Source organism: Hyperolius riggenbachi, chromosome 2 (assembly GCF_040937935.1).
Source record: "Hyperolius riggenbachi isolate aHypRig1 chromosome 2, aHypRig1.pri, whole genome shotgun sequence".
Taxonomy (NCBI): Eukaryota; Metazoa; Chordata; class Amphibia; order Anura; family Hyperoliidae; genus Hyperolius; species Hyperolius riggenbachi.
The window spans coordinates 163870900-163893948 of NC_090647.1; the positions used below are offsets into that span (position 1 = coordinate 163870900).

Consider the following 23049-nt stretch of genomic DNA (forward strand, 5'->3'; position numbering starts at 1 on the left):
CTCTACAGAGTATATAGTCTTGTCATGTAACTGTCCCTCAGAGGGGCTCACAATCTAAACCCTACTATAGTCATATGTCTATTTATGTATCGTGTATTTTATGTATCATAGTCTAGGGCCGATTTAGGGAAAGCCAATTAACTTCTCTATGTTTTTACAGTGGGATGTGAACGTTAAGGCAAACTTGTTAATCGTCATGATTTTCCTGTATAAATCGTTGGTTGTTACGATAAGTCAGTTAAATAGATCATATAAGAGACACACAGTGATATTTGAGAAGTGAAATTAAGTTTATTGGATTTACAGAAAGTGTGCAATAATTGTTTAAACAAAATTAGGCAGGTGTATAAATTTGGGCACTTTCATTTTATTGATTCCAAAACCTTTAGAACTAATTACTGGAATTGGCTTGGTAAGCTCAGTGACCCCTGACCTACATACACAAGTGAATATAATTATAAGAAAGAGTATTTAAGGGGGTCAATTGTAAGTTTCCCTCCTTTTTTTTTTTTTTTTTTTTTTTTATTTTCTCTGAAGAGTAGCAATATGGGGGTCTCAAAACAACACTCAAATGACCTGAAGACAAAGATTATTCACCATCATGGTTTAGGGGAAGGATACAGAAAGTTGTCTCAGAGATTTCAGCTGTCTGTTTCCACAGTTAGGAACATATTGAGGAAAGGGAAGACCACAGGCTCAGTTCATGTTAAGGCTCGAAGTGGCAGACCAAGAAAAATCTTGGAGAAACATAAGTGACGAATGGTGAGAACAGTCAGTCAACCCACAGACCAGCACCAAAGACCTTTAACATCCTCTTGCTGCAGATGGATTCACTGTGCATCATTCAACCATTCAACGCCCCTTACACAAGGAGATGCTGTAAGTGAAAGTGATGCAGAGGAAGCCTTTTCTCCGCCCACAGCACAAACAGAGCCTCTTGAGGTATGCTAAAGCACATTTGTACAAACCAGCTTCATTTTGGAATAAGGTGTTGTGCACTGATGAAACTAAAATTGAGTTACCGTATTTGGGCATAACAAGGGGCGTTATGCATGGATGAAAAACACAGCATTCCAAAAAAAACACCTGCTACCTACAGTAAAATATGGTGGTGGTGGTGGTTCCATCATGCTGTGTGGCCAGTGGAGGAACTGGGAATCTTGTCAAAGTTGAGAGACGCATGGAGTCCACTCTGTATCAGCAGATTCTGGAGACCAGTGTTCAGGAATCGGTGACAAAACTGAAGCTGCGCCGGGGCTGGATCTTTCAACAAGACAGCCACCCTAAACACTGTTCAAAATCCACTAAGGCATTCATGCAGAGGAACAAGTACAACGTTCTGGAATGGCCATCTCCGTCCCCAAACCTGAATATAATTGAAAATCTGTGGTGTGAGTTAAAGAGAGCTGTCCATGCTCGGAAGCCATCAAACCTGAATGAACTAGAGATGTTGTGTAAAGAATGGTCCAAAATACCTTCAACCAGAATCCAGACTCTAATTGGAACCTACAGGAAGCGTTTAGAGTAGGGGTGTCAAACTCAAATACATAAAGGGTCGAAATTGTACACTGAGACCTAGTCGCGGGCCAACCTCAATGTCCAGTGGCCACCTCCCTTCCTGATAAAGTTCCCAGGTATCTAATGGCCCCCTTCCAACCCCTATACAGTACCCTGGTGTCTAGTGGTCTTCCCTCCCCTATAGAGTTCCCTGGTGTCTAGAGGCAACCACCCTTCCTTGTATAGTTCCCTGGTGTCTAGAGCCACCCCCCCCCCCCCCCCCCTATACAATTCTCTGGTGTTTAGTGCTTTCCCCCTACTTCCCCCATATGGCTTCCCTGGTGTTCTAGGACTTCATCTTTAATCTCCAAGTTGGGAAACCCCTCGAGGGCCAAATTTAATGGCTCTGAGGGCCAGATTTGGCCCACGGGCCTGAGTTTGACATGTATGGTTTAGAGGCTGTAATTTCTGCAAAAGGAGGATCTACTAAACATTGATTTCATTAATTTTTTGTGGTGCCCAAATTTATACACCTGCCTAATTTAAACAATTATTGCACACCTTCTGTAAATCCAATAAACTTCATTTCTACTTCTTTTCAAGATGGCGCCGGATTCGGACGCCACGGCCACAGGGCTCCGGCCTTTTTTCTCTTTTTGCCCCTGATCCTGCCTTTTGCACTCACCCGATGTCCTCCACCCACCTGGGGGAGGATGTGGAGGCCTCGGGTGTGCATCGCTGGAGGCCGGGAGTTCGTGCATCGCAGGTTACCAGCGATTTCTCGGGAGGCTGGGGAAGCCAGGAGCTAAGACGAGCACCACATGGCCACTAGTGCTGCTGCACGCTGCCTCCATGCTCCCTTTCCACTCTTCTGCTTCCAGGACGCCACGCACCAAGGCACCTCTCCTCCTCCGCCGCTGCTCTCAGCGGATCGGACGCTGCCTCCAGAGACCAGGCAGTTGCCCCGAAGGGAGACCTAGCTGTTCCTTCAGCTCATCAGGCCACGGCTCTTGATCTACGGGCTCCTGCTGGTGACCAGGCTGCGATCTGCTGGGAAGAAGCCGCTGTTCCTCCGATGCCACCTCTCAGTATAGCGGCATCATTCCATCGCCTGGGTCCCTGAGGTTAGTGTTGCGGCTTCTCGGGCTGGCCCACAGCTGCTTGCTGCTTGCCTCACTGCTCACTCCACCACCATACGGGAAGCAGACCCTGCCCTCCGCACCTCCATCACCGGCGCAACAACTGGGACCACCCACGTGGTTGCGACTGCAGGCCCAGGAACTGTTTCTATCCCTGTTGCAGCTGTCTCCCTCTGCAGCACATGGGCTGCACGTGGGTCATTGCACCGCTGCCTTCATTCAGGAGTGCTTGCTCCTCTTTTTACCAGGGACGCTCACCTTCGTCTGAAGCTGCTGGGGGTCTCTGAGGGCTTACAAGACCAACCGCACTGGTCCAACCTCAACAGACTCGGCCGCAAGCATGGAGGCCAACTCCTTCCAGCCAGGGCAGTTATCCGAGCTGCCAGCCAGCCAGCGAACCACCACTGCAGCCACAGGGGATTCTCTGACTGTCTCTCTCTTATTTCTCCTGTTCTCCTTCCTTCCTTCCCTTGTTCTCCTACACTATCCTGCTCTCTCTCTTTCTCTCTTCTCTGCACTATCCTTTTTTCAAGGGCTGCTGCGGGGCATCCAAATTGCTGCAGAGGTTGAGCGCTGTGCCTGCTCCCTCAACATAGCACTGGTATGCCCCCTCTGGTCCTTCTTCGCTATGCTTGTCTATATGCCTACACTTTATGTATATCTTGCTGTATTTTATTGTATTAACTGTACCATCACCCTGTATGTGCCAAAAATAATTCTGGGTACAACCCCCGTTGTATTTGGCGAAATAAAGATTGCTGATTCTGATTCTGATTTCACTTCTCACTGTCTGTGTCTCCTATATGATATATTTAACTGACATTTTTTATTGTAACAACAAACGATTTTTGTATTACTGAAAATAGCAGGTCTGACCGTTAGGACTAGCCGGTACTATCTCTGCTGTTTGCCTGGGTTTAAAAATTAAGGCACAAAAGGCGTCTTTTTTTTTTTTTTTTTTTTCTCCTGCATTTTTGTAACAAGTATTTTTTCCTTAGACATAAATCAGGGAAAGTTGATCTGTGTCTGCTGAAAAACTCTTATTGTTCATATGTAAAACCTTTGTACAGATTCTATCTACTTCTCATTTCACTAGCTACAGTTCATTATGTAAAGTAAAACACACAATAGCAGACATTCAGCTCCCAGTTTTTGTCTGGCAGTGTTGCAGATGGAAGTTTTGATTTTCTGCAGCGTTGTATATGTTATTTGAAGCGACCTGTAGGTAGTTATTAGCTCGGCATGAAGGAAGCATACATTGATGTATCAGCATCCGCGGGATTTGAAAGAAAATGTGAATGCCACAGGTTGCACCTGTTTTGGAACCATGTAGGCAGATAAATTGCTGCTAAAAAGCATATACCTTGTGCTTTCCTAAATAGGCTCCACAGTGATTGTTGACTCTTTCACCTTGCTCAATAGCAGAAATGATTTCTTAGTGCCTTTAATAAAATTGCTGCTACGATACTTACTGGGGCAACATAAAATAATTGTTGACAGCTGTCGAACAGCTATACATGTTTTGATTTGTAGAAGGTTATTGTACATGTAGATAAAGAATCTAAGGCTTTAGGACAACATTGTTCTTTATCGTTTGTCAAGAGTGTTTTCAAAATATTCCTTCTGCTTACTCTTATTCAGAAATCTACTTAGAAATCTCTAGGTGATTTTAAAGCTATCCAGTGATATTGCTTTAATTGCGCCACTTAAGTCTTTATTCCTATAAAGTGATTTTAAGCACCATTACAATCAGGAGGTGAATAGAAAGTTGTTCTTTGAAACCACGTTTAAGCCTTGAACACACATACGAAACTGTCGCAAGGATCAGGACTGGATCGACTCGATCCCTCAGGTGACAGCTTGTGGCCGAGCCTGTGCCTTTTCATATAAGTGACTGATTGTGGAAACTGTGCTGCATAGTAGTCCTCTCCCTGCAATGTCCAGACCCCTCTGTACTTGAAGTTGTTTACCAGGAACTGGCATACAATTTCAGAGGCTTCAACTTCCCCCCCCTCAAGCTTGCTATTCCAGCTCCGGGACCCCTGAAGCGCGTCGACATGCTTTTGTCGACAGAACTCAGCCACACTGCGCAGGTAGCTCACAACTGCTCAGTAGCTCAGAGCCAAATGGGCTTTTTTTTTCCCGCTGAGCAGATGCACTCATTCATACAAGAGCGTGGCTGTGAGCTTCCAAAGGGTCCTGGCGTTCAGCAGTGGTAGGAATCTATCCTTTCCCGATCATATTCCAATTTAACCACTTAATGACAACTGGATGTTTATAAACGTCCAGTGTATTTGTGGAGAGTGCACCACCAGTTGGTTACTAAATGAGGCGCATGTGGTATAATTTTAACCGTGACGAGTTGTAGAATACCTTTTGGTGGGTTTTAAAGCTTGGACATGTTACATAAAAAATAAATATGGACAAACTCAATCCAACATAAAAAAAAAGTCATTTTCAAAATTATGATCAAGTTTGGGAAAGTTTTAGCAAAACTGCAAGAGCCAAATGTGGTAACATTTTAACCCTGATAAGTAGTAGAATAGAGTTTAGAAAGTTTTAGGGTTGAGGCCCATGTCTTGTGTATTCTTTTTTAGTCACAAACTGGCAATTCAATTTTTGCATATTCTGTACCAAAATAAGACTTGTAAAATGAAAACAAAGTGACAGAGTATGAAATAAACATATATTGTTACCTTAGGAACTTTTTAAATATGTATGCCATGAGGGTATATGACTATTATTTTTGCAAATAAGGTCTTATAATCATCAATCGTGTACAATGAGAAAGCAAAAAATGAAAAACAGAAAAAAGACAACTTTATTTCCAAATACAATAGTGTCACCGTAAATTGTGCTAGGAACATAAACTAAACATTGTTATAACCAGGATGAATAAGCAAATAAAATTTGAGGGTTTAACTTATAGTTAGTATTGTTTATTGTAACGCCATAATGGATGTAAATGGAGAAAGTGTGTTTTTCTGTTTTTCCCCTTCTTTTGCCTGTGAAATGCATTGAAAATAAGGTAATTAGTAGACCAAATTATCACACACTAAAAGCCCAATTTGTCCTGCAAAAACCCAAAATATAGTTCATGTAGATGTGATTAGTAGTAATAAAGTTATTGGCAAATGAATGGGAGCAGTGCTGATATGTGACAATCCATTTCGTCCAGCACACCAGTGATTCCCCCCCCCCCCCCCCCCCCCCTTTTTACCTCACCAACAGAGCTCTCTGCTGGTGGGGTCTGATCGCCCCCAAGTTGTTTATTTATTTTTATAAATATCTGTTGTTTTTTTACTATTTTTTTTTTTAACTTGTTGATATATCTGCTACTTCGTTTCCTAGTTCTACTTTTGTAAATAACAGTCTGTTGTTGCAGTAACGCTATTTATTGTGTTCCAAATTAAAGAAAGTATAACAAAGTAGAATAAAAGTTACAAGTTAAGGTTGCTCCTCTAGTCCTATCTACTCTAAGGCCCAGTGCACACCAAAACCGCTAGCAGATCGTCAAAACGCTAGCAGTTTTGGGAGCAGAGAGCAGATATTTGGCCGGGTGCACACCAAGCGGATTTTGTATGCGATCCACCAGCCGCATCAGCCAGTGAAAACGCTTGGCTATTGTATTTCAATGTGTGGTGCACACCGGCGGTTTGAGGTTTTTTAGCAAACCGCAAACGCGCAGCAGGAGGCGCGTTTGTGGCTCGGCAAAAACCTCAAACCGCCGGTGTGCACCATCCCATTGCAATACATTAGCCAAGCATTTTTCCAGGCGGATGCGGCCGGCGGATCGCTCCAAAAACCGCTCGGTGTGCACTGGGCCTAATTGCGTATCAATGCAGGTACTAGATCTTAAGCAAGATGGTTGCTTCTTACATCAAAATGGAGGCTTGGTGGAGTCTGATGTCTCTCTATGCTCCTGCTGGTGGAATCTCTAGAGCCTTATGGAAGCTTCTTCTGGGATGTTATATCATTTCTCTCATGGAGTCCCTTTGTCTTAAATAGCCAAGAAATCCATTCATCACATACACACACCCACATGACCACCCCCAGCTCAGGTATCATTCCGCCCCCCTGTCCTTGCCAGTTATGTCTTCGTTGGACCTCTAGGTGGCGCTGTAACCTCACTCATGAGGTCCTGTGATGTTGGTGTTAAGGTCGCTCACACAGGTGTTTGATGTCTGAAAGGTAACCATGCCTTCATTGTCTCAGGCATACAGAAACTGTTGGGGTATTGCCCATCTGCTAACAAGATTGTTCCCATGAGAACTTCCATTGTCCCCTCGGTTTTTATGGCTTTATCATCCAAGGGTCCCATTCTTTGAGATAGGATAATGCCAGTTTCACTGGCCATTTAATCACCAGACTGGTTCTGATGGTTTCTGTTCCCAGGGTAATAATAGCAGTGACCTGAACGTCTCTTTGATCTGGTTTCTGTAACACAGCAAGCATTTTGAAATGGTTTCACCATGTGTCCTATGCCAATGTTCTGGATAGAAATCATATCCAACACTTGTTTATTTTTCAATCCCCTCCCTCACCCCCCCTCCCCCTAGCCAGCCGCCCCCCCCCCCCCCCCCCTCAAGGCAGCCAATCCTGCTGCCATATTCTTCGGCCTATGAGAGCTGATCGCTATCACACGGCTGTCTCCACTATACCGCAGCTGATTGCAGAGCTGTACTAACTGTAAAGACGGCGGTTTCGCCGTCTAACAGTCTCCCGAGTGGCAATAGCCGCTTGGAGACTGAAGGTGGGGCGGAGCTCCGCCCCCTGAGCAGGAGATGCGCGCGCAAACTGCAGCCCCAGGACTTGAAGCTGATCCCACCTCCAGTCTTAGAGCTAAAAAAAAAAAATCCATGTAATACTTGTAATCAAAGGCAACATGCAAATGCTACTTTTTTTTTGTTAAAGAAGGCCTCTGCAGGTGCTCTAATAAACCTTATTTTGTGACCAGAAGCTATTGGGTTGGGGGCTGGATGTGTTTGGGCTGCTCATCATTGGATTTATTTGACATCAAATGAGCACTGAATGGAATAATGCCTAGGCAAGGCTAGGAGAATGAAGTGGGGGCTGTAAGTTACAATATAGATTATGTAGCATTGTTCTGTCAAGGGGTAGGAATCTATTAGGACAGGTACTTGAAACCACATAAATAAAATGCCTTCTTTATGACAGTGCCATTAGGTTTATGCATTTCACGACCTGTACAGTATCAGGAAAAAGTCACTTTTGGTCTAAGACGCTATTTAACTCCAAGCACTGTAATGTACAGTAGTCACCATTTCTAGGTCACTCCATTTCTGGAGTAAAAGTGGCGCCCTTGCCTCTACCCAATGTACTCGGTCTAAGCGGACCTAAACTAAAAGCTGATCATGCCTTGCAAAATAATTAACATTACACTTTAATATGAAATACACCCCCTCCCCCTCCCCCCGATGTACAGGGAAGAGGATAAATGCTACTTTTTGGTGTGAAAACATTTACATAAGTGACTAATTGTGGAAACTGCTGTACAGCAGTCCTTTCCCTGTAATGTCCAGACCCCTCAGAGCTTGAGGTTGGTTACCAGGAGCTGCCGGTCAATCAGCTTTGCCCAGGAGGAAGCCCCAGGTTATAGTATAAGTATAAATGCTTTAATAATTTTTGTCTCAGTTGCACTTAAAAGTTATTGAATAAAAAGAATTCTACTTGAATTGCTTGTGGAAAAATACGATCAAATCAAACTGGGCTTGCGTGAGTAGGAATCGGGGGATACCTGGAAGATTAGGATTATAGACATGGATCCTGACTCAAAACATTTCTCCAGTGTTTTCTCACAGGACATTGTTTTGCAGCTTGAAGGACTTACGAGGCAAAATTCATAAAGTTAATTACCTCATTGCAAAAGCAGACCTCAGGGCAGACGAACAGCACCTTGCTTGTCATTATCAGGTGCTTTATGAGCCTAATCCATTCTTCATTACAGGTCCCGACCCTCCCCAGGGTCGCCTTATGAGAATCGCCGCTTTAAAATTATCTCCTGCGCAGCTCTCATAGCCGGAGCTGCGCAGGATTACAGCCCCGCTCGTTTCCGCTCTCCTTGCGATCTATTATACGTCATGTGGGCGGCTCCACATGACCACCCACATGACTTACTACACAGTGCCAGCCAGCCACGCCCCCTCAGCAGAGAATACAAGCGCTGAGCGAGCGAGGACTTGCTCGCTCAGCGCTTGTATTTTCTGCTGAGGGGTGCGGCTGGCTGGCACTGTGTAGTAAGTCATGTGGGTGGTCGTGGAGCCGCCCACATGACGTATAATAGATCGCACGGAGAGCGCGGAAACGAGCGGGGCTGTAATCCTGTGCAGCTCCGGCTATGAGAGCTGTGCAGGAGATCATTTTAAAGCTGCGATTCTTATAAGGCGACCCTGGGGAGTGTCGGGACCTGTAATGAAGACTGGATTAGGCTCATAAAGCACCTGATAATGACAAGCAAGGTGCTGTTCGTCTGCCCTGAGGTCTGCTTTTGCAATGAGGTAATTAACTTTTTTTATGAATTTCGCCTCATAAGTCCTTTAAGCATAAAATACCTTTTCAACTCTCATAAAACAAAAATTAAGTTGTTCTGAATTAACACAAATTTAATATTCAATGTTTTAACTGCTTTTATGACTTTTTTTTCGTTAGATGCTGAAAACATATTTTGTAGATAAGATGCAAAAACCTTGATTCAGAGGTACTGATTGATATTGGGCATTCTAGAGTGAATGCCTGATGAGTGGCTGACGTGTAACTATGTAAGTATCGGTAGTCTGGCATCCTAATTACTATATGCTCTGGATAAATATTTGAGAATGAGGTAATCCTTAGACTAAGCATACTATAACTTTTTCACCCAACCCCTTCCTCCTCTGTGACGGTAACAGAAGGAGGTCTGTCTATAAAAAAATGACTAGAGCCACAGGTGAAGAGAGCTACACTGCATACCTACCATATATAAAGGTAATGGAATTCTGACACACGTAACCTTGAGTGTGTTTCCTGTGTCAGAGGCTCTGTGTTTATATTCCATTATCTTACAGATACAGATTAGCATGTTTGCAATGCATCTCTTGTCTTTGGGATGCACCAGCAGATTCAGCTCCTCTTCCTACCACCTGGATCAGCTTTCCTCTGATATATTTTGTATTGCCTATTGTTTATATTGATGAATTTGTACAGGAAGCTGATTCTGTCAGAACGTTCTGTGCTATTTTACCTCCCTCCTCCTTTGTTGAGATTTGAGAGAAAAGGAGGACCATGATTTGAATACACAAAGTACCTCATTGTTTTAGCATTAGCAGTGCTTAATGCAACTGAAAATAATTAAACCCACGTTATCCATTATGGCTGTAATGTTCTCCGTATACTTTCATGTATTAAAAGGAAACTGCCTGCAGGTTAAAAAGAATAAAAGATTTGGTGTGATGTGCCTCTGCAGTGTAAATGAACGCCCACTAGTGGGCACTGTTGCTCCACTTTGTAGTTAGTATTGATGGATAAAGGAAGGTAAATGGCAAGGATTTTCCTATTAACTTGCGTCTACACTTAGTTGATTTGGTATAGCAGGAATACGTGAGTGAATGTTTTTAAAAGCTTGATGATCATTGCTTTTTAATGTCAATAGAAGGCCTGCAAATCCGCGTTGCTGTTCTGTAAAAACCTTAGCTGTTTTTGTTCCCTGTATTTCGTTCATTACAATATGAGCATCTTGTAGGTGATTTTTTTCTGGCAAGCAGGCAACACAGAGCTGAAATTCACTAATATGTGCATATATTCTCAATAGATTTGGGCTTGTATTTAGCTAGTTCTGTGAGATCAGATAGCAGCGCTATCAAGCTGACCTCTCTTCTGAGCATTTCTCATAGCACTGTACACAGTACAATCAGAGCATCTAACAACTCTAGTACAAACTACATACAAAGTTCATGTGTTTAAACAATCAGCAATAGTGATACATGGTCATTTGACATAGTACAGCTGAAAAAGGAAATGCTAGGGTCGGGACCCTGACCTTGCTAGCAAGCTTACGAATGAGAAGCTTGTGGGATGAAGACACAAGGTGATGGAGGGCCTAGCGAATTACAGTGAGGAAGGTTTCCAGTCTCACAGCAGGACTGACAAGCGGTGGGAAGTCCTGGATGGGAGAGTGAGTGGAGGTGACGAGCCTTGAATCAGAATCAGAATCAATTTATTTTCGCCAAGTAAGTTTGCACCTACAAGGAATTTGTCTTGGCAGTTGCTTAAAGGGACACTTAAGTCAAACAAAAAAAAATGAGTTTTACTCACCTAGGGCTTCCAATAGCCCCCTGCAGCTGTCCGGTGCCCTCGCCGTCTCCCTCCGATCCTCTTGGCCCCACCGGCAGCCACTTCCTGTTTCGGTGACAGGAGCTGACAGGCTGGGGACGCGAGTGATTCTTCGCGTTCCTGGCCACAATAGCGCCATCTATGCTGCTATAGCATATATCATATACCATATAGCAGCATAGAGGGTACTAATGTGTCTGGGAATGCGAAGAATCACTCTCGTCCCTAGCCTGTCAGCTCCTGTCACCGAAACAGGAAGTGGCTGCCGGCGGGGCCAGGAGGATCGGAGGAAGACGGCGAGGGCACCGGACAGCTGCAGGGGGCTATTGGAAGCCCTAGGTGAGTAAAACTCATTTTTTTTGTTTGACTTAAGTGTCCCTTTAACAAACACAAACAAAAACAATACAAGGACAGACAGTGTGAATATTACAAGTTAAGGACATTATAAGTATAGTGGCAGTAAGCAATGTGAGAATTGTTCATGTTTAGTTCTGTGCTGATTACTTTCAGTCCTAGCAGCTCTAACGTGCTTCAGCATTAAGTATGGCTACCGCTTCAGGAAAAAAACTGTTCCTGTGTCTAGAGGATTTGGTAGCGATTGACCGGAATCTTACTCCTGAAGGCATGCGCTGGAAGATGGAGTGAGCTGGGTGAGAAGACAGGAATGGTTCATGGGAGGAGTGAAGGTTCCAATTGGGATGGTATTTGGAGATAAGTTAGGAAATGTATGGAGGGGACATGCTGTTTTGAAGAGCTTTTTATGGTAGAGCTTGCAGTTTGAACTGGATCTTTTTGGCAACTGGCAGGCAATGGATACATTAGAGGGAAGCCACATCAGACAGCGGTAGAAAAGGTGAATGAGAGGAGCAGCAGAGTCCAGTATATATCGATGTGCTGTGTGTGGTAGGTATCAATCCCTCTCTGATCAGATGCTGTCTGGAGAGGAGATTATCGGTTTGCCCATCAGTTGTCAATCTATTGGTGTATGACTAGCTGCTCATTGACTGAATTGTGCTAGAGATCAATCTAATTTACTTAGTTGAGACGAGGGAGAAGCAATGTGCATCCTCTATGATATTTGTTTGCCATGTGGTCTGTATCGCCTAAAGACTACAGGTGGTATATGTGTGTGTTTGTATTTTTCAGTAAGTTAAAAAACAGTCTGTTTTTAGCCCTGCACTGGACAAAAAAGGAAAAATGACTCTTTTGCTTTTGCCATGCACAAGGCACTAATAGCGTGCCCATGCCGCTTGCTGCACACACACTTTCACACACACTAGCAATGCTGTCAGTCAAAATAAAATGTCTGATAGGAACATCTGGTCCGATCAGTGCTCTAAGCAGAGACAGGAAGGGGCTGTATATTATAGTAGCACATGGAAATGGGAATAATCTTGCTGTGCTGTAATGAGAAGTGGTGGGGTGTAGACTAGAGAGAGCAGGGAGAAGTTTGGGGTTGGTTTCCAGAGCATCAGCCAGCAGGCAGTGCTGTTCCATTCCAATAATTGAGGGAAAAACCAAGTCAAAACAATAAGTAACCACTGGGTTCTAAGATATCAATAATATAAACACCAAATCATTACTGTAACAAGCTGTGATGATAGTTATACATAGGCATTGCAATCGGGTGCATTTGGTCATTGTAGTTTAGCTCCAGCCACTTGACACCTTTGCCCTGAGATTACTATTTTCACTAGAAAGTTGCATTTTGCATCTGTTTTTCTGGATGCGAATTTCCACGTTGTTTCCACAAATGTTAATGCAGAAATCTGGATGCGGTTATCCACCAGTGTATGGGAATTGGATGCATGCTGAAGAAATCTGCAACATGCATTCCGTATTTTTTTAAGCATCGCACCACAATGGCAAATTTGCATTTAATGGAAACGACTCCATTGACATACATTGGTTACAGTTTCAATGCGAATATTCGCATTGCGAATTCACACTTGGTGGAAACGGGGCATTGCCATTTATACATGGTGGAGAGGCGCCCAAGAGTATAAAAAAAAAAATGAAACTATAAAAACAGATTGAAGTGGCTTACCTCGTACAAGAAATAATTTCCGGTACAGTTAGGGCCTGTTCATACTTGCTGCGTTTGTAGAACGCGTATAAATTCAAAGAAACGCAAGTTGAAAAACGCATGCGTTTTTCTTGCGTTTGAATGCGTTTTCTATTGCGTTTTGCACAAACACGTGACCCAGGGGAAAAAAAAAGAATTATGGGAACCGCAGAGGAAAACGGACGCTAAAAACGCAATAGTACGCGTTTTTGATACGCGTCCATAGACTTTCATTGCGTCCGTTTCTATGCGTATCGCACATAACTGCGTGCAGCAATGCGGATGAGAAACGTATGCGTCTCATACGCATACATGTGAACTAGCCCATTCAAAAGCATTAGGAGCAGTTTCTATGCGTTTTTGGTACCCAGACACGTTCCCTGAAAACGGCTAGGAACGCATATAGTCTGAACAGGCCCTAAGATTAACAGTTTATTTGAGCACAAGGCAACGCTTTCGTGAGATCCAACTCACGAAATGAGTATAAAGTAAGCCACCTCAATCTGTTTTTATATTTTCATTTTTTTATACTCTCGGTTGCCTCTCCACCATGTGCTTCTCCACATCCACCCCCCTCCTTTCCCCCAGAGGGGTGTCCTCCTCGGGCTCCTGGGCTCCAGGCCTTCTTCCTGCAGACCGCGACCTATACAGATGGTGATCTGTACCCGTTTGGAGGAAGTTATCCTCCACAGGTGCAGTTGATGGTTGCTTATCTTGCAACCCACCTTTGTGAGTGCCATCTTTTTTTAATTCATGGGATAACCACATCTCCTGAACATACTACACCATCCGGCTCCCGGTGTCTGTGTATTTTTCCTTATCCACCTCAACATTCTTTACCATGTATAGCATTTTGAGGTCCAATCGTGATTCCGGCTCCAACAATAATGCAAGATGGCTATTTGCTTGTCTCTTTTTTTCTTTTTAATTCTTGACAGAAAGATGTTTCAAAATGACTTCTATTTGTTATCATTTATTCGTTTTAACTGATTATGAGTTTTTAGAATACTGTACTGGTTATTTAAAAGCTTTGGGACCAGTTTACCTACCAGTTTGTTACTGTATTGGATTGTAGAAGGAAATCTGAATACAAAGAGGAATCCCACATAAACATGGTGAGAACGGTATATGCAGAGAGTCTAGGAATTGAAGGATCGTTAGCTGTACAAAGGAAAGCGCGCCACACATACCTCTACATACCAATAGATTGCTGAGAAAAACAGACTTCGATAAATCAGTAGATGATGTTTCGCGTCTTTGCTCTCTAGCCCTACAGGTGTCCTTGCAGCTTTATGTGATCTAATGCAGCGACAAAGATTTCACTTTTTATGACTGTTAGGTTATTCCAAAATAGAGAAAATGTTTTTTGCTGCTTTATTGTGAACACAACTAGGCTAAAGGAAGCCATAGAAACTCAAGGTTGTGTACAAAACAGAAGCAGTACTATAAGGAAGGAGCGGAAGGGGTGTAAACTTATGTGGCCATATAAATGTAAAAGGAAGTCTTCTCCTCACAAATGTGCCCACTTGTAGGATTGATTGACATATAGCTGTATAAAATAATTGACCAGCTGCCACAGGTCTAGAAATAGTCATATTTATAAAGGCGTGTTTCTCCAAGATAAGACTCTTGCGTTCTGCAAATCAAGCTGCTGTTTTGTAAAAAAAAAAAAAAAAAATGTAAACTGACGCGCCTGCAAAATGCAAAAACCTGCAGTCCACTAGAGCGTGGACATTCGGGTCAGATTTATGACAGAAAGAGGTGCACGTGTTAGAAGGGGTTTGGGGAGTTATTCTGGCAAAGTGCTATTTTTGAGCAGAAAGTCTTCCTAGATTTTGCTTTTTCACCATGTGGGACAGAAAGGCCTGGGGAATGCAGATTGTATCGGGTTTTCAAAAGGATACAAAAGTGAATAAACTATTCCTACGTAGCTGCTGTAGCATATGTCTTTTGTCCACCTTACTGTACAATGAGATATTTCTATTTAACGTATACGTAATTGTACAATGAGGTATTTGTATGTAGCGTATATGGTTTTTGGTCACCTTTACTGTACAAAGAGGTAGTTTAATTCACCACAAATGACCTTGTTGTTTCTTCATTTAGCCCTGTTTTTGCATATTACCTTCAATATCGATAAAAGTCATGAACACAGACAAATCAGCACTCACTTCTGTTCAAAAATCACGCTATGGGTTGTTGAAATTGAAAAAAAAGCTTGCAGTAAAGGCAGAATGTTGTGTTAAAACCTATTTTTGTGCTGTACAAATGTTATTAGTGACTGAGTTATAAAAGCTGAAAAACTGTTGTTCAGTTATGTTTAAAATTCTATTTTGTTAATAAAAAAAAAAACACATTTGTTTGGATCTGTATTTTACAAGAAATTTAGCCGCCATTATTATTATTTTAATTAATGGGTGCTAGAGAACAATCGCACACCCGCATGTACACCTGTGCCCCACCGCACACGCCAGTGACCCGCACCTGCCTACAATGGCTGCGGCACTGCGCCTGCTCAGTGCAGAGGCACACATTAATGCAGGTGGACGCAGACACCTGCAGTTTTGTTAGATAGACCTGTTCTCTTTTTATAAAGATGGATCGGGGAATCTGAGCCAAAGAACATTTCAAAATCGAAGAAAGATCACATTGTTCAATGATTATTCAAATTTCCACAAATGTGCATAACGGAAATCTTAGCAATCGTCTGTGATGTGATTTGTTATGATGGTCATGAAAAACAAATGCTCACTGCAGGAAATCGGACATAATTAAATATCATTTAAAGAGACTCCGTAACAAAAATTGCATCCTGTTTATCATCCTACAAGTTCAAAAAGCTATTTTAATGTGTTCTGGCTTACTGCAGCACTTTATACTATCACTGTCTCTGTAATAAATCAATGTATCTTTCCCCTGTCAGACTTGTCGGCCTGTGTCTGGAAGGCTGCCAAGTTCTTCAGTGTTGTGGTTCTGCTATGCACTCCCCCCTCCAGGCCCCTCTATGCACACTACCTGTGTGTTATTTAGGATTAGAGCAGCTTCTCTCTGCTCTATTATCTTTTACAAGCTGGATAAATCGTCCTCTGAGCTGGCTGGGCTTTCACATACTGAAGAATTACAGACAAGGTCAAAGCTGTTTGCAGGAAGAAACGAGCAGCCTGAAACTTCAGTGCATGAGAGATGCAGGGGGAAAGAAACACACAAATGATCTCTTGAGATTCAAAAGGAAGGCTGTATACAGCCTGCTTGTGTATGAATGTATTTTCTATGTGTGGATATACTGTACATCAACCTACTTCCTGTTTTGGTGGCCATTTTGTTTGTTTATAAACAAACTTTTTAAAACTGTTTTTAACCACTTTTAATGCGGCGAGGAGCGGCGAAATTGTGTCAGAGGGTAATAGATGTCCCCTAACGCACTGGTATGTTTACTTTTGTGCGATTTTAACAATACAGATTCTCTTTAACAATTTCTCGTTAAATAATGTTGAGTGACGTCATAAAAAAAGGATCCTTAGTTGCAAACAATCGGTCAAAAATGTGTCCGGTGGGTTTGGTTCTTTAGCTTTCCTGGCAGCACAGCTAGTATTATGTGTGTGTGTTTCCTGATTAGGACAGGTGATTACTACAGAGTTGCTTTCCTGCTCTGTGCAGCTTCTTACACATGCAGGATGAGGGAAGTTATCAGGCAGTCAGAAAATAGCTTTCTGAGCCTCCAGGCTTTGAAGATATTCCTACCTGGCTAAAAAATAAAATGGGCCGATAGATAATGTTATCTCAAAGCATTTTTTTTTTTTTTTTTGAACAAAGATTGAATGTCATGTTAAGTATTATGAAGCCATTGGTAATTAAGTATATTTTGTGTTTATTCAAGGCACGACTGGTACCAGACAGAATCTCAGGTTATCATTACGATAATGATGAAGAATGTACAGAAAGAACACTTACGCATACAGTTTGCCGAAAGAGAGGTAAAGCATTTTTAACTTTTAACAGATTTAACTTTCATATAAACTTTTTACCTGTGAATCAAAAAGTACACCTGTTGTATTTAAAGCAAGAGCTTATATTATGAGAGAGGCATGTTAGTGGCGCGTCTGTAGAGAACTCTGGCCCAAACTTTGTTCCTGAGGGATCAAGGGCCAGTTCACATGAGCAATCGCGGAATGTTTCGCGCCAGCTGTGGCTCTTGTCGTTAAATTACTGCCTATTCAGGTGAATAGGTAACGCTTGTCACGTCATTTACCATTGTTTGTGTGAATGCATGCTGCTTCCAGGGTTGCCTACTGTCATGTCTGTGTCCCCCTGCGGGAGTGAAAAATGCTGAAAGCTGTAAGAAGCTGCCAAATGCTGAACCAGCCCCAAGTCCTCATCTCTGCAGCTGACAGTCCTTGCATGTGTCTTTAAGGCTTTTACCAACTGAGTTTGAGGTTCATCAAAATGTTGCAGCTGATGCATCAAAGAACAAACACATTTTAAATGGTATAAGTTACACATATTGTTCTGTTTAAGTGTTCATCCTATAGAAACTTCACTGAGTTCTCTCTTAAAAGAGAATGATCAGCTGAAAAATGTGGAGCTGATCAGGGCTGGTTCAAACTCAGATTGCAAAATGGAATTGCATTCGGAGGATCGAGAATCGCAGTGCAATTGCGGCTGAAATGCTGCATGCAGTGCATTTGCCTTTGGTTTTAGCTATTAAATGAAACAAGGATTCTGAGTTGAACTGGAGAAGAGCTGCACCTTTGCTCCGGTCTTCTTTGTGTTGATAAATCCGCTATAAGGAATCCATGTGGGTTGCACTAGAGACTTTTTTTTTTTTCCTTATTTGTATCAGGCTTGGTATATTGGCATGTACCTAATACCCTTTCCAGTAATGGGTTGAAAAGAAATGGTAGAACTTGACTATTTTACTGCTGATATAGGTAACTTTGTACCAGGGGCGTACAAATCATAGGGCCCCCTCAGCAAAACTTTGATGGGACGCCTCATAACTCTCACCTTTTCCCTTGCCTACCTCTGGTGACCCTCACAGCCTGGGGACCCATCCTGCAAGAGACATACAACAAGTGTGGACATCCTAATCTCCACACCCATAACATGTTTAGCCACAAACACACCTCATTTGAAGGATGGACTCCTTTATCAGAGGGAGTGAAGTTGTCGGGGATTCCCTCACAGTTCTGGGCCCCCCTGCTGTCGCAGGGGCTGCCCCCCTGTAGTTACGCACCTGTTTGTACAAGCTGTGCTATGTGTGCATGTTGCATTTGGTAGAATTGCAGTGCACACTAAGACGTTCATACTTCTTGCCCTATTTGGATTAATCACTGCGCATGCTTGAATCCCTGTAAAATCATAAAAGCATATAGTGCCCAGTACTGCTTGTATCAAGCTATCATTGACACCTCGTGACGCACACAGGGATTCAAGCATGCGCAGTGATTAATCCAAATAATTCTGATCGAGGTGGAGTGAACCTCTTGTAATTGCGATCCCCTGACTTTGTGAGTGTGCTATTACCAGTGGAGCGCAGTATTTCCTGAGGAGTTTTGGTAAGATACTTCTTGCCCTGTATTTTCCCCACAAGGTTGTTCTCAGTGATTTCATCCTTGTAGATGCCTGTGAACACAGTGGTTGTGGCCGCCAATGTGTTGCTAGCTTATGAAAAAAGGGAATTGGGTTGTAAATATCTCCATCTTTACATGATATTGCTAGACTTTTAGGCACCTCTTAGATTATTTCACCCACAAGGTAGAGCCTGGACATCCTTATATTTAAATACATGATTTACGTCCACAAAATGTGAACTGTAGAAGCGTGGGACATCATGCACAAACAACGCTGGTTTATTTAACAGGATGAGAGAGCTGCAAATCTTGTCACTGTCAAAAATAAATAAAAATAGCTTTACAATATAGGCAGAAGAGATGATTGTGGATAGCTTATAATGGTAATTTTAGATTTTATTGTAGGAATCGGTGTAAAAATGATGCATGTGCAGCTGCCGGACATAAGGGCTCTGACCATTTTTGTGCTGTCTTTTATTCAACATCAAAGAGAAGGTCTATAAAGTAAAATCCTGGAATAAATGATTATTACGTTAATTACAGCTTGGGATTGCCATTTCTTGCACAGGACACACTTTTTTTTTCTTTTTTAATTATTATCTTCCTACATAGTCTTATTTGCAAAGAGATTTTAATCTTTTTTTTCTTAGTCAAATAATTACTTTTTTGCAAACAGCCTATTTAGCAGTAATAGACGTTTTGTCTGTGATTGGGAAAGCACTATAGCGTTGGAACCCTATGAGGGTAGTGCAGTGCTTGCGCTCAGCGATCGAGTTGCAGCATTTTTGGAACGATTGTAAGGATGAGATGCAGGCCCAAATAGCAAACGCTCTGGGAATTGTGGTAAAACTGTGGATTTCGAAAATCGTCTGTGTTATTCGAGCCATCGCAAAGCACTACCAGTATGTCCAAGGCCTAATGGGTGGGTGTGTGTGTGTGTGTGTGTGTGTGTGTGTGTGTGTGTGTGTGTGTGTGTGTGTGTGTGTGTGTTTTCTAATCCAACATTCTATACAGGATTTCAGTTACAATTTGTGATGATTTATTGAACCCCACAATTGCTGTGGTAATTGTATTATCAAAGCAACTGCACGCAGTACGGTTAGAGCTGTCTTCTACTCAGTGTTGTCTAAAAATGTTATCAAATTATGTCAGTACACTGCATTATTGATCAGAACCACATTTAAAGTTATGTAAGTATTGATTATGAAGAAAAGAAATACGTGCACCTTCCGTCCTTTGACAGTCGTGTTTATTTTCGCAATGGCTCAATCCATTACATCAGATCCCATGTGGCGGTCTTACATTGACATACCAACTTGTGAGGCAATGGTGGTAGTGGAGGAGGTGGGTGGCGGGCAAGAACGCGGATGCTCTCCGCCGTTCTTGCCCGCCACCCACCTCCTCCACCACCTCCTCCACCACCATTGCCTCACAAGTTGGTATGTCAATGTAAGACCGCCACATGGGATCTGATGTAATGGATTGAGCTATCGCGAAAATAAACACGACTGTCAAAGGACGGAAGGTGCACGTATTTCTTTTCTTCATAATCAAGATTTGCTACCTCTTATTGCCTGACGAAGCACACGTCCCTACTGTGATTGACCGCAAGGATCCAGCCAAAGGTGGTGAGAGATTTTTTTGCTTTTTTTTATCCCTTCCACTGAGCATCTAAATAGGTGTGCCACACCAATTTCTCCTCTGTAAAACAGTTTAAAGTTATGTCAGTACACGTGAGTACACTACCACATCAACTAGTTCATGTTATCACTTCAATATATTTACATCATCTTATGCTCGGAATACACCATACTATTTTCTGTTAGATTTTCTGTTAGAATGCATAATTGGATTATTTTCTGTAGAGAATGGTAATTATCTCTGGTGCATTGTCTTCTGTTTTTCTCCTGCTGAGTAGAACAATGCCGAATTGCTCGGCAGATAGATCCTAAGATAGATACATTTCCAACATGTTGAACTTTATCTATTTGGGAGGTAAATCTAACAGAAAATTGTATGGTGTATTCCCAGCATTATGCTGGGATTACAACCATACAATTTTCTGTTAGATTCTCTGACTTCAACATATTGGAAATGTATCTATCTTACCATCTATCTGCTGAGCAATTAGGCATTGTTCCACTCAGCAGAAAATCTAATTATGCATTCTAAGAGAAAATCTAATGCTGGGAATACACCATACAATTTTCTGTTAGATTCTTCTGTTAGATTTTCAGTTTGAATGCATAATTAGATTATTTTCTGTAGAGAATGGTCATTATCTCTAATGCATTGTCTTCTGTTTTTCTCCTGCTGAGTAGAACAATGCCTAATTGCTCGGCAGATAGATGGTAAAATAGATACATTTCCAACATGTTGAACTTTATCTGGCAGGTAAATCTAACAGAAAATTGTATGGTGTATTCCCAGCATTACAGAAGAATCTAACAGAAAATTGTATGGTGTACCTCAGTTAAAAATACAGATTCAGGCCTGGTGCACACCAGAGGAGTTTTTCTGAACGTCTTCAGTTTTTAAATCTGCTGCTAATGTTATCCTATGTGTCTGTGCACACTGGAGCAATGAGGTTTTGTAAAAAAAAAAACCCATAGCATTAGATTGGGAAGAGCTTTTGAAACCTCTAAAAGCTCTTCCCAATGTAATGCTTTTTTTTTTTTTTTACAAAACCTCATTGCTCCAGTGTGCACAGACACATAGGACAAAATTTGCAGCAGATTTAAAAACTGACACCGCTCAGAAAAACTCCTCTGGTGTGCACAAGGCCTCATAGGATTAACAAGCACAGGACATGTGCATGCCCACGCTCATTACCCCCAGAGATCTACAGAGGACTAATCAAGTAATAAAGACTTCCTGATCTCTTGTTCTGTACACCAGTAAGGATGACACCCCTGGAAAGTGTTTTTCTATGGGTGTGTGCACATAATGTAAGTGCAATAGCAGGTTAGATCATTAATATCTCTGCAGTTCTTACTGGTTTGCTGTGGCCGTGGTAAAATCGCAGCGACCACGATTTCTGGAAAATTGCAATAGTGTTAAGTTTATCGCAAGTCAATGGGAGCGTTTAAAATTTTTTTAAAAAAAATCAGACAGCACTGATGGTCAGAAAAGCGCTCAGAAAGCAATCAGTGTGTCTCAGGCCTTAGAAAGTATCTGTTCTTAAACCATCAGAGCTGCGCAGTATAAGATTTTCTCGTACTGTGCATATGCAAATAGTAATTGAGAACACATGCGGCCAGGGCCGCGCAGACACAGTGGCCATCGACTCGCTGAGTCGCCGGAACGGAAAGTGGGACCGCAGGATCGGTTTGGCACTGGCACAGAGCGGCTGCAGGGGGCCGGTAGAAGCCCCAGGTAAGTTAAACTGGCTTTTTTCAATTACTTTAGGTTTCCTTTAACCATTACCAACCCTTGGATTGGAATATACTAAAGAAAAAGAAGAGTTTGGGTACAGTTTCCCAAAATAAATTGTATTTGGGGGAAAATACACAATGATGGGATGAACATCACCGGAGTCACCAGACAGCATGCGTTTTTGATGGACACTTTGTTGTTAATACTTCTAATATAAAACAATTCCTAGATACAGTTACTAGGGATGTAATATATACTATGAAACTTAAAATGTCATTGTGCAGAATAATTTTTGTTATCTAGTAAATCAGACCCATAGTTATAGGCTTTAATACTTAAAAGCAGTAGGTGGAGCATCAAATGATTGACTCAGGTGACCTGACATAAGATGGCCACTCACCATTCATTTTTTTTATATTTCTTTTCAATTTGAGAATTACAATCAATTTTGATTTGAATTTGATCGGATTTCTCAAATTAAAAAAAAAAGATTTCATTGCAACCAACCAATATTTGTATCAATTTGCTGTAAAAGTGGATCATTTTATTATATTCACCTTTTCACGTACTGTATAAAAACATCCAAGGGCAATATAAAAGCTTGGCAGATGAGCTTTTTATCCTTGTCCAGGCACAACTGTTATCCCTACAGCTAAGTTAAAAGCTGGGGTTTTAGTTCACAGAAGAATGCATTCTTATGCTTAGTCACCTATACTGCGCAGAAGTACCCAGGTAAAGATAGGTGTCCTAACTCTGGCCCTGTATAGGTGACTAAGCATAAGAATGCATTCTTCTGTGAACTAAGACCCCAGCTTTTAACTTAGCTGTAGGGATAACAGTTGTGCCTGGATGAGTGAATCTGTCAATGCATTTGTTTGAACATTTGCATGCGAGAGTGCGAAGGGTTAATAGATTTTTGCTGTTTTCTAACCACACCCCCTTCAGCACCTCCCTTTCCTTAACTTATTTAATGTCCTAACTAGATGCGATGTGCCTGGATATATGTATTTTTTTCTTGTTACTGACCCCTGTGGCTAGGGTCTAATTCAGTGCACTCCCTCCTTCCCCTGTATGT

The 23049-nt window shown here is 42.1% G+C and overlaps 1 protein-coding gene across 4 annotated transcripts in view; it reads left to right on the forward strand.

Moving 5' to 3' along the window:
- SUGT1 (SGT1 homolog, MIS12 kinetochore complex assembly cochaperone) overlaps positions 1-23049 on the forward strand; it is a 175180-nt gene that overhangs the window by 74422 nt on the left and 77709 nt on the right. For all 4 annotated transcript variants that reach the window (XM_068267817.1, XM_068267819.1, XM_068267818.1 and 1 more), the window contains exon 10: positions 16907-17003. In XM_068267817.1, coding sequence (XP_068123918.1) covers positions 16907-17003 — 97 coding nt within the window. The remainder of the gene's footprint in view (positions 1-16906; positions 17004-23049) is intronic.